This window comes from Candidozyma pseudohaemuli (genome assembly GCF_003013735.1).
Source record: "Candidozyma pseudohaemuli strain B12108 chromosome Unknown scaffold00001, whole genome shotgun sequence".
In the NCBI taxonomy this organism is placed as follows: domain Eukaryota; kingdom Fungi; phylum Ascomycota; class Pichiomycetes; order Serinales; family Metschnikowiaceae; genus Candidozyma; species Candidozyma pseudohaemuli.
This window is the reverse complement of record NW_020194435.1, coordinates 1,158,872-1,172,651: the sequence shown is the minus strand read 5'-3', so window position 1 is coordinate 1,172,651 and position 13,780 is coordinate 1,158,872. Positions and strand designations below refer to the sequence as shown.

At 45.9% G+C, this 13,780-nt stretch overlaps 5 protein-coding genes across 5 annotated transcripts; 2 read left to right on the top strand and 3 right to left on the bottom strand.

Moving 5' to 3' along the window:
• Positions 1 to 456: 456 nt before the first annotated feature.
• Positions 457 to 1,512, top strand: CHA1 (Cha1p; the record flags this gene model as incomplete). Its single annotated transcript, XM_024855959.1, has 1 exon — positions 457 to 1,512. The coding sequence occupies one exon, from the start codon at positions 457 to 459 to the stop codon at positions 1,510 to 1,512; it is 1,056 nt and encodes a 351-aa protein (XP_024715558.1).
• A 28-nt stretch (positions 1,513 to 1,540) lies between these two features.
• On the bottom strand, positions 1,541 to 2,260 carry C7M61_000521 (uncharacterized protein; the record flags this gene model as incomplete). The annotated part of the gene is made up of 1 exon (XM_024855958.1): positions 1,541 to 2,260. The coding sequence occupies one exon, from the start codon at positions 2,258 to 2,260 to the stop codon at positions 1,541 to 1,543; it is 720 nt and encodes a 239-aa protein (XP_024715557.1).
• Positions 2,261 to 2,305: 45 nt separating this feature from the next.
• Positions 2,306 to 5,344, bottom strand: C7M61_000520 (linker nucleoporin; the record flags this gene model as incomplete). The annotated part of the gene is made up of 1 exon (XM_024855957.1): positions 2,306 to 5,344. One exon carries the CDS (start codon positions 5,342 to 5,344, stop codon positions 2,306 to 2,308), a length of 3,039 nt encoding a protein of 1,012 aa, XP_024715556.1.
• A 492-nt stretch (positions 5,345 to 5,836) lies between these two features.
• Positions 5,837 to 7,414, bottom strand: HNM1 (Hnm1p; the record flags this gene model as incomplete). Its single annotated transcript, XM_024855956.1, has 1 exon — positions 5,837 to 7,414. The coding sequence occupies one exon, from the start codon at positions 7,412 to 7,414 to the stop codon at positions 5,837 to 5,839; it is 1,578 nt and encodes a 525-aa protein (XP_024715555.1).
• A 1,527-nt stretch (positions 7,415 to 8,941) lies between these two features.
• Positions 8,942 to 13,726, top strand: SMP2 (phosphatidate phosphatase; the record flags this gene model as incomplete). Its single annotated transcript, XM_024855955.1, has 2 exons — positions 8,942 to 11,403; positions 11,779 to 13,726. The coding sequence occupies 2 exons, from the start codon at positions 8,942 to 8,944 to the stop codon at positions 13,724 to 13,726; spliced, it is 4,410 nt and encodes a 1,469-aa protein (XP_024715554.1).
• Between the last annotated feature and the right edge of the window lie 54 nt (positions 13,727 to 13,780).

Sequence of the window (13,780 nt, the reverse complement as noted above, 5' to 3'; positions counted from 1 at the left end):
GCTTCAGGTGAAGGCCATCTCGACATACTGCATGGTGGGGTTGCCCTATACGGTGATTCTGGGGAGACCAGAAACCATCATGTGTGGTGGGTGAAAAAAACGTTTGAGTGTAAACACAGAAGGCACAGAAACCAGAAACGGCACTGACCGGTGAGCCATAATTTATGCCCAGGAGACGCCAAGTGTAGGAACAGGTGATCATAACATAGTACGGAAAAGCATTTCCGCAAAACTAGACCCGCGCTCCTCACTATGTGGCGGGAGCCGTTTGGAAGTCCATCTCCATTTCGCAGCCATGTCTTACTGCGGAAATGCACTTCCGCAACCACACAAGGCAATCGGGGCAACTTTGCCTAGCCATAATAGCGCATGGCCATAGTATGGCTGACTCCTAGCCGCTTCGCGTAGAGTATTAAAGTAGCGACGATTGCCATTTTATATGGTTCATCAAGAAAAATGTTGCAAGTCTCCGAGACAGTGTCCCAGGCCCCAGCAGTACAAACCTCCCTCGTGGAGGTGACTGACTTGCTTTCATCCTCTAACAAACTTCCATGTCGGGTTTTCTTCAAGAATGAAATCGAGCAGCCATCAGGCTCATTCAAGTTGAGAGGAATCGGTCACTTGATTCACCAGTCAATCCGCAAAGCCAGAAATGGCCCCAACAGCCACAAGCCAATTCATGTTTTTGCATCCAGTGGAGGCAATGCCGGGCTTGCTGCCGCCTACTCCGCAAAGTTTTACAATGTCAAGTGCACTGTTGTTGTTCCTACCATTGCCATGAAGCTGGTTGTGGAGAAGCTTCGGCAGTATGGTGCAACTGTGCTTTTGCACGGCAATTCCATTAGCGACGCTGACAAGTTTGCCAGAAGCCTTATGGCCGACGCTGAAACAGAATTCAATTGCATTTACTGTCACCCCTTCGACAACCCATTGATTTGGCAGGGTCACTCGTTGCTCGTTGATGAAATGTTCCAGAACCAATTGTCTCGTGAGGATGCCAAAAAGGTGAGAGGAGTTGTCTGCTCAGTGGGCGGAGGCGGCCTCTTTAATGGTATCAAACAGGGGCTCATGAGAAACAAGAGCAAGGCCGACTGTGTCTTGGTGGAGACGGCGCAGGCGCCTACTCTTTCCAGTGCCGTCAAGGCAGGATCAGTGGTGACATTGAACTGCGTCAGATCACTCGCTACATCTTTGGCCTGTTCATATGTTTCTGGTCCCACTTTAGACTTGTTCAACGACCAGTCCACGAACAAGAACCACATCACCGCCATTGACGATCTCGAAGCTGTCAAGGGCTGCATTGCATACCAAAAAGACTTTGGCAAGATGGTAGAGCCTGCTTGTGGCGCTGCCGTTTCTGTCGTTTACAACCAACTCAAATACCTCAAGGAGAGTGTGGGCAATTTGACGAAGGACGACATTGTCATTGTCGTTGTCTGTGGTGGCTCCTGTGCCAACGAGGCGGTCTTGGACCGTTACAAGAGCATGCTTCGCCTGGAAGCTCATTTGTAAGTTATAAAGCAAATATTAATGTCAAATTTCAAAAGGTCACATCGCTACGTAGCACCCACTTGACGCCGTCCTTGACGATTTCCGCTTCATGCTGTAGGCAGTCATCACCATGCTTGTGTAGTAACGCTAGCCCCTTACTGGGATGCACATTGATCTCCTTCTTGCTGTTGGAGTCCGGATAGAAAATGGTTCCGCCACCAACAAATTCATCTCCTCCTGTTAAATAAATTAAAAGAGTCCACCTAGTAGTTCCCATTTTGGAAGGCTCATGCGCTAGTGGGCACTTCACCGCATCATCGTAATGCTTTCCAAAATGATGACCCTTCGTGTACCGGTATATCCTTAACTGTGGATTTAGACTCTGGGCGTCGGCAAAAGTATCATGAATATCCTCGAGCTCCTCGTCTTCGTAATCCACCTTCTGTAGTAGGATCTTTTTGAGATAGTTCCACAAGGCATCGGCGGCCTGGTTGTCTGTCAACGAGATTCTATCGTTATAGCGAGCGGCGTAGTCTTTGCTTTTGATAAGCGGAGTGGTCTCGAGTTTGAGACTAGATTCAAAAGAGCCTATCAACTGGTTACAAAAGTCATCGCTGAAGAAATGCTCCACAGTGACTATTTGACCTGGAATGATTGATTCCGGCTGTGGAGTAAAAAACAGCTTTTTTAGATTTTCAGATTGGTTGAAGAATTGCTGCGGGAACTCATACGCTGTAGGTTTTTGTTTGGTCTGCTTCTTTGGGGCCATGGTGATCTGTACTACTAAATTATGCGCGCCGTATGTATCAAGTATTTACAACTGCAGCTCGAGGTTCACCAACAAGCTGTAGGTCTCGCGAGGCATTCTATACTGAATGAGACCGGCGTAAACCATGCAATTCTTGGCGATTTTTCGGAGAGACGTCAATTCGTCTCTTTCACCACCCAAGGAGCCGAATCTTTTGGATTTAATTCCATGTGTGAGTTGTGCAACACTCGTCATCACCATGACAAGCAAGGAAGGTATAACACGCACGAGAGCGACATCGTAGTTTGTCAATGATTCAGCGGAGTTTCTAATCTCAACAAAGTCGTCGCTATTAAGTGCACTGAGGAAAGGCAACTTTTGAAGCGCAGCTAAACTCACACGCCAGTCCTTGGCTGCAAAAGTCTCACGAATGTCCACCACCGCTAACAATGCATCATTAACCCTCTTGGCGCCAGGAGAAATCTTGTCCAAAATGGAGCTGTTGTTGTTAAATGTACCCATGACATGCTTGCTGAGGAGTATGAAGTTATTTTCAATACTCTGCTCTGGCTTGTTATCACCTGTAGCGGTTCTGTAGGTGGCACCGGACAAAAGCGGCTTGTCAAGCTCAGACATTGACAAAGTCTCCCCAACGAATTCATTTATGAGGCGAACAACAACATCGTAATCCTGACTCAACTGATAGAGCAAAAGTGCATCAAAAACTCTTCCTTCTTCTTCGCATCTTGAGGCACTCACATCCACAATTGTACGTTGGAACTTCGTCAAGTCCGACAAGTTGATAAGCGGCCTCTGTTTCTCGAGAATACCCGGCAGTTTTTCTCCAGTAACATCGTTGAGTTCACCCAACAAAAGGGTGAATTCACGAGTGATAAGAATGAGCTCGCGCAATGCCTCATGACATTTTGCTGTCTCTTCTTGAGAATGACCACCTTTAGCCAAGCATATAAGGATAAGATATTGCACAGTCACCTTTGGATCACTGATCTTAAAAGTTCTAGTATAGGATCCGACAAGTCTGCTAAAATTGATCTCGTGCTTTTCAGATGAGTTGATGGTTATCAAATCGTCATTGGACACACTTGAGACTCTAAGAAGTCCGTAATAGCATAAACCGATCGCAAGATGGACTGCATCACACTCATTTATAGTGTCATAAGCAAATTTAACGGCGAGCTCGTATAATCCAAGCATTATTAAAGTTTTGAGGTACAGTGGATTGTTAGACGACGCATTAAACTTTGTGGGACCAAGAGACAACACTTTCTTTTGCAAGTTCTCAAGTCTATAGTTCTCATAAATCAAACTCGAGGACGCATCAAAGTTGAATTCATTGATGAGGGAAAGATGAAACCACAACCAATCCTCGATACTGAGGTTGACGGCAGCAGGAAGTGTCTTTTTGGCCAAGTCGCATTTGCCAATTACCTTATAGACCGCATATTTATATGGGTCGAAACCAGGAGATTTTTCATCAAGAAATTGGAACGTTTGGTTAAAGTCCGACGAGAGTCTTTCTTGAAGATCACTAGGTAAACCGCAACAGTCATTTTTGACATAGCTGGACAAGTACAATGGGAAGTTCTTGTCAAATTTTTCAAAGAGTTCTCTCCTCAGGTCAGCAAACTGCACAGCGTCAGAATAAAGACCACTGCGCAAGAGGTAGTAAATTAAAGCCCAAACGGGAACGCCATTGACCTGAAGGGTTCTCTTCAAAAACTCAGCATCATTGTTATTGGTTACAACTTTGGTGATGAAATGCGACACCTTATTGATGTTGTTAGGCAACCGGTGTTCAGGTAATTTTGCGTCATCTTTAGTAAAGCTTTCATCCATATAGTCAAAGAACTGCTTCTCCAAGCAGGACTTGGAATTGATCACAATACGCCTCTTCAACGATGTGTTTTCTGAGTTGGCTTGGTACTCCTCGAAGAAGGCCTGCTCCTGGTCAAGTTTTGTGAATTTTTCATTTGTTAAAGTAGCGATCACTTTCCATGCATCAGCCAACTGCTTAGCTTTAAGATCCAGGTAAGACTTGTTTAACTCTTCGAAACTCAATGCAATAGGAAAGGGTTGCAGCTTCAAACGAGCCTCATTCAACAGGTATACAATTTTTGCGTGGCTCTCAAACTTTTCTCTAGTAAGTTGCCTAACACTGGAAGACGATGCAGCCTTATTTTTCAAAGGAGTCAAGATGCGATAGTTGCCTGGTTGGGTCTGATTCCATGTAAATGACTTAGAAAGTTCTTCAGGGCTAATTTTCGTCTTGACAGGAATGCCGAGTGACTTTTTCAAGTGGTCTTTGCGAACTTTCCAATCGATCGAAATGTTCTTCGTTATAAAACTGTCAAAATCACGAGAAGCAGCGATAAGAGACAGTTCAATCGCATTTAAGATATTCTCATCCTTCTTAGCCCGCAAGTAATTCTCTATGTTGTGAATGCCTCTGCCAAGTTGACGTGATTCGGGGACCTTTCCTGCCTGAAGCAGTCTCTCTTCGTGGCCCAATGAGGCTTCTTTCTCTTGTTGCTGGTCTTTCGGCAGCAAAGGCTGTTGCTGCTGTTGCTGATTGCGCTGATCCAAAGACGTAGGGGGGCCACGAAGGCTTTTGAGCTCCATCTCAATATCACCAGCATTCATTCCACTACCTGAGAGCAAGTAGTGGGCCTTGGTGAATCCATTGGATCCGGTTTCGTTCTTCCTCAACAGCTTTGTACGGTTTTGCAACTCACTCAATGGTAGGTGAATTGAGCCGACATTGACGTTGTCCAAGCGAGGCAAGTTGCTGGCAGATTCCAACAAGTCCTTTAATACCTTGCCTGAGGATCCATCAGGGTTTATAGAAGTAGCCGTAGTGGACACAGTATTGCTCTTTTCAAACCCAGAGGTTTGCAAAGTCAGCGCATTGGAGTTGGTAGCAGGCTGATTTTGATTTTGCTGTGTCTGCTGGCCGAATTGGGCAGGCTGTTGAGGTTGTTGATTCTGTTGGTTTTGCTGGGTGTTTTGCAGAGCACCGCCAAAGGAGAACCCCAATCCTCCAGCAGGCTTATTAGCCGTCGTGTTGTTTGATCCAAAGAGAGACATTAATTAGCTTCAATAGCTTTGGAGACGCGGCGATCTGGTTCAAATTCTCTTTGAGGTTAGTGTTTATAGATCTGTTTTCAGAGTTTCGCAACATGCGGAAGTTACCCGGCGTAGAGGAGCGCATCGGCCTGGGACATATATAAATGAGAAAATCCTGTCTGATTTTTTCTTCATTAACTTTGTCCAAAAGTATCCATCACAATAGACAGTGCATCTCTACAGCTGGAAGGGTGCCTTGGATAACGGGGCAGTTTTTGTCTTGTGTCCTTTCCGTACTCGGCCAGGATCTGTTGTAAGTGTATGCGATAGATGATGGAAAGATTGACTGAATCCATTAAGAACCTGTCTGGATCGAGAGATCTGAAAGAGAGGTGTCAGAGGGTTCATACATGTCTATAACGTAGCGAAAAAATTGTATTACTAGTGGTATTTTGCCAGGTTCGATATCCTGTTGAAGAATTGAACTAATGTATAATGCAAAGTCTAGCATCTCTATAAGTCGGTGAGACACACGTCTGGGAACTCCTCCTCTTCGTTGTTCCCGAGACCACCTGCGAACAGCTCTCTGCAAGAGTATTTTTTGATTGGGAAGAACCAGTAGCCCAAAGTAAAGATGAGGTATACCCCATACACCACAGAGACATAGTTCATGGTACCGGCTGTGACGGGCATGAACGTGGGGAATGAGTAGAATACCAAGGCGAAAATAGCCCAAGCGATAGTCATGACATTGGCGAAAAGGCCAACTTTGCCGAGCCAAAATGGTCCATGCTTGATGTTGTTACGACCTCTGTAAAGCAAGCATCCTGTGGGGACCAAGTAACTCAAAAGAAGGAAAGTGATACAACCAACGACCATGGAGTTGAAGGCGGTCGAGGAAGCCAAGTACAAGCAGCCCAATATAGCGACCCAGAATGAGGAGAATAAGTGAGCGTTTAAGGGAACACCTAGGTTGGGGTCGATGATGGACAAGTACTTGGAGAATGGCAAACCGTTGTCTCTGCTGAAAGACCAGCAAAGTCTCGCCTGCCAGGTGTGACAAGAGATGGTACAACCACATGCCGTGAAGAAAATAAGAATTCCGAGACAAAGCGATCCTGCTCTGTGGTTCAAAGCTTGGTAATAGATGTCCAAAATGGGCAAGCCGCTTCCGCCGTTGATGATAGCATTCAAGTCAGTGATCGAGAAGAACATAGCGATGGAATAAGTGAAGGAAGTGATGAAACCAATGGTGACGGTTCCCAAAATAGCGATTGGAATGACTCTGTCAGCACCGTGGACCTCTTCGGCCAAGTGGGAAGCAGAATCAAGACAGGAGAAACTCCAGTTGGGGTTCACCAAGCCGACGATAAAGGCAATACCGGACGTGGTCCAGCCAGTGTTGTTCTCGAAGTCTGTGAACACAAAGCTGGGGGAGGCATAGTTGCCTCTAGCGCAGACAAGGACGGTAATGGTGATAGCACAGTAGGAGAATAACGAGGTGTACAAGGCAGCATTGGCGATGTAGGGCAAGTACTTTCCGTAACAGTTGAACAAAACCAAGATAACGTTGATCAACTGGTAGACGACGAATGTTTGCCAGGACTTTGTCTCATGCTCCGGGTGCATGTGCACCCAGAAAGCCATGACTGTCTGGGCCACAGAAAGAGCCATGGAGGCACTGGTGAAAAGAGAGCCGGCCCAAGCCAAGGAGCCACACAAGTAGGCGAGAAAACTCGAGTATTTCTTGGGTGACAAGACTCTTGTCCACACATACTGGCCACCTGCTGAAGGAATCGCCGAGGACAACTCTGAAAGGGTGATACCAATGCAGTAAGAAATGCAAGCAATGATGATGATACCGTAGACAATCAACAAGGGGCCACCAGATTGAATACCAGTGATAAGAGAGGCGGAAATTCCAAACCACGAGTTGGTCAAACCGAAGCCAATACCAAGCACCGACCACACCGAGAAAGTTCTTTTCAACTCTCCTTTCTGGGCCATGGAGGACGTGGAATCGCTATCCCTCTCCTTATCGGATAGTTTGCCCATAGGTGAGTCTGACGAGAGAGCTTTTTCTAAAGACATGATGGATAAAAAGTGGTTAGAACTTAAAAAATCACGCAGACAGAAAAAAAAAAAAAAAAATAAGGCTTACCGCACAGATCTTATCGACGCACTCCATGCAGCTGGAGAAAAGCTTAACAAGAGTAATTGTTCACCAGAGGCTAGAAGTGTATTTACAAAGGAGGGGGATGGACTTATTGTAGATTTTCCGATAATTTTCATTTTCAATCGAGAATATGTTTGACGTTCGTAGTTCTTCAAAGTTAGTTAACGATGCTGTGTACGGCACTGTGGGGTGTCCACACGGGTAACCACTTAGTTCAAAAGGCGATTTAGCATTGATCGGCGAGATGATAAATTGAAGGCTCCTTCAGTTGTGAATAAAAAGAAGTCGTGTGATACTAAGGCTATTGAGGAGTGATTGTGCATCTACCCCGGGGAAAAAGACAGTATGCTACCGGGGGTTTCCGAGGTGGCATTTGCAATGGCAATATAAGATCAATTTAATAGGTACGGCGTTTCGATAATCACAGCTGCGAGTCATGATTTGAAAATTCTCAGCCTCAATGTGCGATGGTGGATGCTGTATGGATGGCTGCAAAACGGGTGACGAGTTAGCCGAAGGCCTGTGCGAGTGTGACAGACATTTTCATCGAGGTAGTGATCGTCATCTCTTGTAGAGAAATGGTACGAGACTTCAAATTATGGACGGCTCGAGAATTGGTCTTATTTCTGCAAAATCCAATATTATGTGGTCTGGTCCAATCATATGTTCCTTATGGTAAGCAGGATCGAGTACATCTTCAGATACGAAGAGAGAACCCGAATAATATCCAACTCTGCTAATTCATTTTAAAAGCGATGGGCTTGAACTAGAGGTCGACTATTGTGATCTTGGGCATTCACACGTCGAACTCTTCTTTCGAAGCATTTGATCCATTCTCTCGAAGCCTTTGAACAGTTATTTCTGAAGCCCAGCCTAATCTAGATAGCATTTTGTTGCTTCCAGTAGAGACATTGATGAAACTTACCCCAAAATAGCATAGTGTAGTGAACAATGGCAAGTGTATCATTTTAGACACTGGACCCTGCAATGTTTACCAGGATAGGTTGTTGTGCATTTGGTTGCGAAACTAGCCCACTAGTCAAGTAGCCTTAGCACCACCTGCTTCTGATCGTTGATTCCTTCAAGGGGCAAGCAGATATTACTCTTCAAAGCTCCAAAAAACCTCAACTGAGATTTTTTCCACAATATCCTCAGGTCTTCGTATAATTTCCAAGAAAAATCGCCTTCCAGGCTCTTCGGGTTGCTATCCACTCCAAAGAAGGACCCTTCACCTCAATTCATAAAAGTTCATTCTCATAGACAGTTTCAAATCGTCTTAATAACTCTGCCTATCCTGTTACCCCCTCATTCCCACCCAACCTTGTCTTCCTTCCCTACCAGGTAAGGGCCTATGCAATAGGCCTCGGCTTTAGTACAGGACCACCTAGTGCGGTTGCCCTCCACATCCATACGAGACCCTCAAGAAACTCCATATTCCTCCAATGCAATACGTCGGAAAAGTGGGAGACTACGTTTACAACCAGTGGAACTCCTTAAATCCGGCTACGCTTTCGGGCGCTATTGACATCATTGTCATTGAGCAACCGGACGGCACGTTCCACTGTTCCCCATGGCATGTTCGCTTTGGCAAGTTTCAGATCATCAAACCGCTGCAGAAGAAGATTGATCTATATGTCAATGACATTAAGACAGACTTGCCGATGAAGTTGGGCGAAGGAGGTGAAGCTTTCTTTGTCTTTGCTACCGATTCCGAGGACTTGTCTCAGCTGGTAGTCACATCCCCCGTCATTTCTGCTGAACTGTCTCCTTATGGCTCGCCTCGTTCATCCCCTCCTGGCTCTCCCGGGGCCTCTCTGATTGATTTGAATAAAAGTGAACCGGAGGTATTGGATCTTAATGCTTCCGCAGACATCGAGCTGAAGATCGCTCTTGACAAAAATACCCCACCCCCTAAGAGCGCTGCCTCACGAAGCGAAACGCCAACGCTGATTCTGCGGATGGCTTTTGAAAAGGCAAAGAAGATCACTCAAAAACTCAACATCCCCTCAAAGATTGACATCAATGGTGACATGGTTCTAGACATGGACGGTTATAAACCCAACTCGCAGAAGAATATAGATGAGTCTGACGAGCTCGTCCAAAAGGTGTTCTTACGTGAAATGAACAATTTACTCAATGGCAAAGAATTCCCCATCAGCGACGAAGCTGACGCTGGCGAATTCGGCCTTCTACAAGGCGTGGTCTGCAAGGACGAAGATGGCAAGATCAGAATTCTCAACAAAGAGGCCGAAGAGGCAGCAGAAGGTGATCTTATGAATACTGATAACCTCTCTCTTCTGAGTGAAGAAACCGCCGGCGCCCCAATAACTCATACTCCCAGCGACTTGATTGACCATAAGTACCATGATCAAACTTATTTCAAGACCTTGCGTTTGACATCAGAACAATTGCGCATGATGAAGCTTAATTACGGCCGGAACAAGCTTCGGTTCAAACTCAACCAAGGCAATTCGCAAGTTGTGTCAGACTTGTACCTTTGGAAATCCACGACGCCAATTGTCATATCCGATATCGACGGAACAATCACGAAATCAGACGCTCTTGGTCACGTTTTGAACATGATTGGTAGAGATTGGACACATCCTGGTGTCGCCAATTTGTTCCAAGACATCGCCCATAATGGGTATAATATCGTCTATTTGACTGCAAGATCAGTTGGGCAAGCTGACACCACTCGTCAGTACCTAGACAGTATTAACCAGGACGGCATGAAGCTTCCAAAGGGCCCGGTTATTCTTAGTCCTGACAGAACGATGGCGGCGTTGAGACGAGAGATCATTCTCAAAAAACCAGAAGTTTTCAAAATGGCATGTTTGAGAGACATAAGCAGCTTGTACTTCAGCAAAACGGGAACATCTCAAAGTGTTGATGAAGCTGACGAAAGAACACCGTTCTATGCTGGTTTTGGTAACAGGATCACTGATGCAATCAGTTATAGAAGTGTCCGAATCCCCTCGCATCGTATCTTCACCATCAATCCTTATGGTGAAGTTCATATGGAGTTGTTAGAGCTTGCTGGTTATCGATCCTCATACTTACGCATCGGAGAGCTCGTTGATCAGTTCTTCCCTCCTTTGAAACTCATCAGTGATGTGAGTCCCTACTGGAACGAAGACCAGTTCAACCAATACATCCACTCCAAAGACGATGCGGATAATGCAAACTCCCCAGGCTCCCCTAGAAGCATTTCCAGCTACAACGAAGTGGTGAAGCCAGATGAGAAATTCACAGATCTCAATTATTGGAGAGAACCGTTGGCAAATCTAAGCGATTTCAGCGACTTGGAAGATGACGAAGCGGAACCACAGTCAATGAAATCAGGTCCAAGCCTGCCCAAGCTTGGCTCGGTGCCTCCACCTGGTCTGCCAGACTTGTATTCTGTGAGATCTTTGGATATCGAGAGAAGTAAGACTCAGGCACTGTCACCTAAGAAAGAAAGACCCATGTCGGCGTCCTTCACGTCACCGCTCAAGAGTTTCATGATGTTTAACAGCGGAGACAAGTCAGAGAAAAAGAAGGATGAAGACGAAGAGGACGACTTTACTGATGATGACTATGACGACGACTACACTGACGATTATGATGACGACGACGACGACGACGACGACGAGTTTGTCGATGGCGAGGATGACGATGCTGATGGCGACGATTACGATGAGGCAGACGGGGATGTCGAACAAGAAGATGAGGACGTTGACGACGAGGACATCGATCTCGACGATGGCTTGACGCCGTCAGGAGTCTCCTCTGTAGTTCAGCCCCACCTGCAGAAACTTAAGGCAGGCCAGCGGGCGAGGCAAGCAGACGAGGATGTCAAAGTAATGACTGCTTGTCAAATGCTAAACAACATGGACCTCGGCTCAGACTCCCAAAACCAGTCCAAGTAAGCTTATGCACAATAAAACACGCGAAAAAGGTGTTCCAGTTTCGCAGCCAGACCGCCGCGTAGATCGTTCCTGAATCTCTGTACACTCTTGAACCCACGAAGAAGGAAAGCCTTGTTAACTGTGAAGGAATAATTCTGACAGAGAGCCAAGAAGTGTTACGCCTCATTATCACCGCGAGTGAACTACAACTTTCTTCTCAAGAAGAAATCCACCACGCTTTAGCCAAGCAGAAATCCCACGACAATGGCCAGGCATTACACAAGATATGGGGCAGCCCTCTTTGTCCTTTTTTTTCTCTTGTGGCATCTCACATATGGTCCCAGTTTACCGTGGTCAAAGGAAGTGCCCAGACTTCGACCTGTCAAATCCAGATTAGTGCTCCCCAGCTCAATACCCCTTGATATATCCGCAGTTCCCGACTTTGTGAACGATACTCCAAGTCTTAGAGACAATCCCAACTACATATATGAACATGTCGAGAAGCATAGACCCGAGAGCAATCCAGTGAAAAAGGAGGTTTTCCACAAGCATCCATTCCAGATATACGATGCTTCCCATGATATCAACATGGATTTGCATCTGTGTGAACAGCTCCAGAATAACGTGTCGACCGAGGTCAGCGAACCCACCAACTTGCACACGCCACTATGTGACATTGTGCTGAGACTCATTCGGACCATTGACCGTGGTGACGACGAGTATATCAACGAGATGGCCCCATATTTCGATCTGCAAATTCGTTTGCAACTCATGTACCAAGTGTGCCACCGCCACTGGTTCCGGTTAGCTGGATCATCAGTCTACCTAGAACAGTATGGCTATCACCTCATGGTGTCGCGTTTGGCATATTCTCCCGATGGAAGCCGTGGCGACCCAAAGTTTTCCTTTGCATATGCCCAGTTATATGATGAGAACTGGCAGGAGGTGAGAGACATCAGTCTTGTGATACCTACAAATAACGAAGCTGCCGGGTTCTTTGTCCAACAACAGGGCTACACTGTAGCCCACTATCCCCTGATCATCCCTGTACCTATGTTCCATAAGTATAAGGACCCTGGCATGCGGTATCTAGGCCCCGAGGACCCAAGATTGATCCTCGTGAAGAACAAGAATGGCTACGAGGAGCCTATGATGGTGTTCAACATGCAGCATCAGAAGTATGCTTTTGCCGATGATGATGAAGATGAGCTACTTTTGAAGAAACCGGGAGCTTATCGATCCATGTGGGTGAGCTACCCTTGGCAATTCCAAAAAGGCAAACAGAATGTTGATGAGATAATGGAATCTCCTACGGACAATTCAACATACACCAAGTCAGTTGAGTTGCGCATAAAAAACATGCCTCGTCAGGAAAAGCAGAAGAACTGGACTCCCATGACTAGTGATGCGGACCGCCAGAAACACGGGTACGATAAGACAATGCTTTTTGTTTATCGTTGGGCAAGTATGCAAGTCCTCAAATGTGATCTTGAAACTGGTAAATGTGGCTTCCTATTCCAGCAGAATGAGAACCTCAAAACTTCATCTTCCATTGGTCCCTTCCGTGGAGGTACACAAATGGCCAACATTCGCCATGTTTTAAAGGCACAAAAACAGGACTCTTCGATACTTCAAAGTATCATTCCACCTGGTCGAGATATCTGGGTTGGCTTTGCAAGAGCACATTTAGTGAGGTGTGGCTGTGGAAATGACCTTTATAGACCCAACCTAGTGGTCGTCGTCAAGGACACGATTGACGTTGATGGAGAGCCTCAAGAAGTGTTCAAGATGAGTCACGTCTCCTCATTCGTATCACTCAACATCGAAATTGTTCCTTGGGATCCTCTGAAACCTTACAAACTATGCTCGGGTACCAACGCTCTCATTCCTAATGGCCTTTCTCACTGGCGAGTGTTTACTTCCCCAAACAAGCAAGTCATGAATGTTTATGACTTCCAGGATGAGCTCGTTCTTGCGGTCTCTGTCTCTGATACCACGGTGTATAAAGTGAACATACGAGGCCTACTAAAGACACTCGTCACTGATGATTCACTCTTCCTACCCGCTGGTTCAGCAGAAACCGCTCTAGATAAGAAAAAGTTATTAATTCCGTCAGAGCTGCAGTTTAAGGCAGGGAAAATGCCAAGTTACAACAACGATAACCTTGTGTGTGCCATGCTTGCATCCGTCAAGTTCTGCTCGGACTACGGTAAGGAGAAGATGGCCATAGAAAAAGATCACATTCTTGATACCATTTTTTTGGTCAACACTGATGAGGAGGATGCAAGAATGGACAATTATCACGATCATTTAGAGGAGCTAGGACTAGAGCTTGTATAGATTTACATCAATAATGATAACGCATGTGCATTTAAAGTTTAAACCATCGATAAA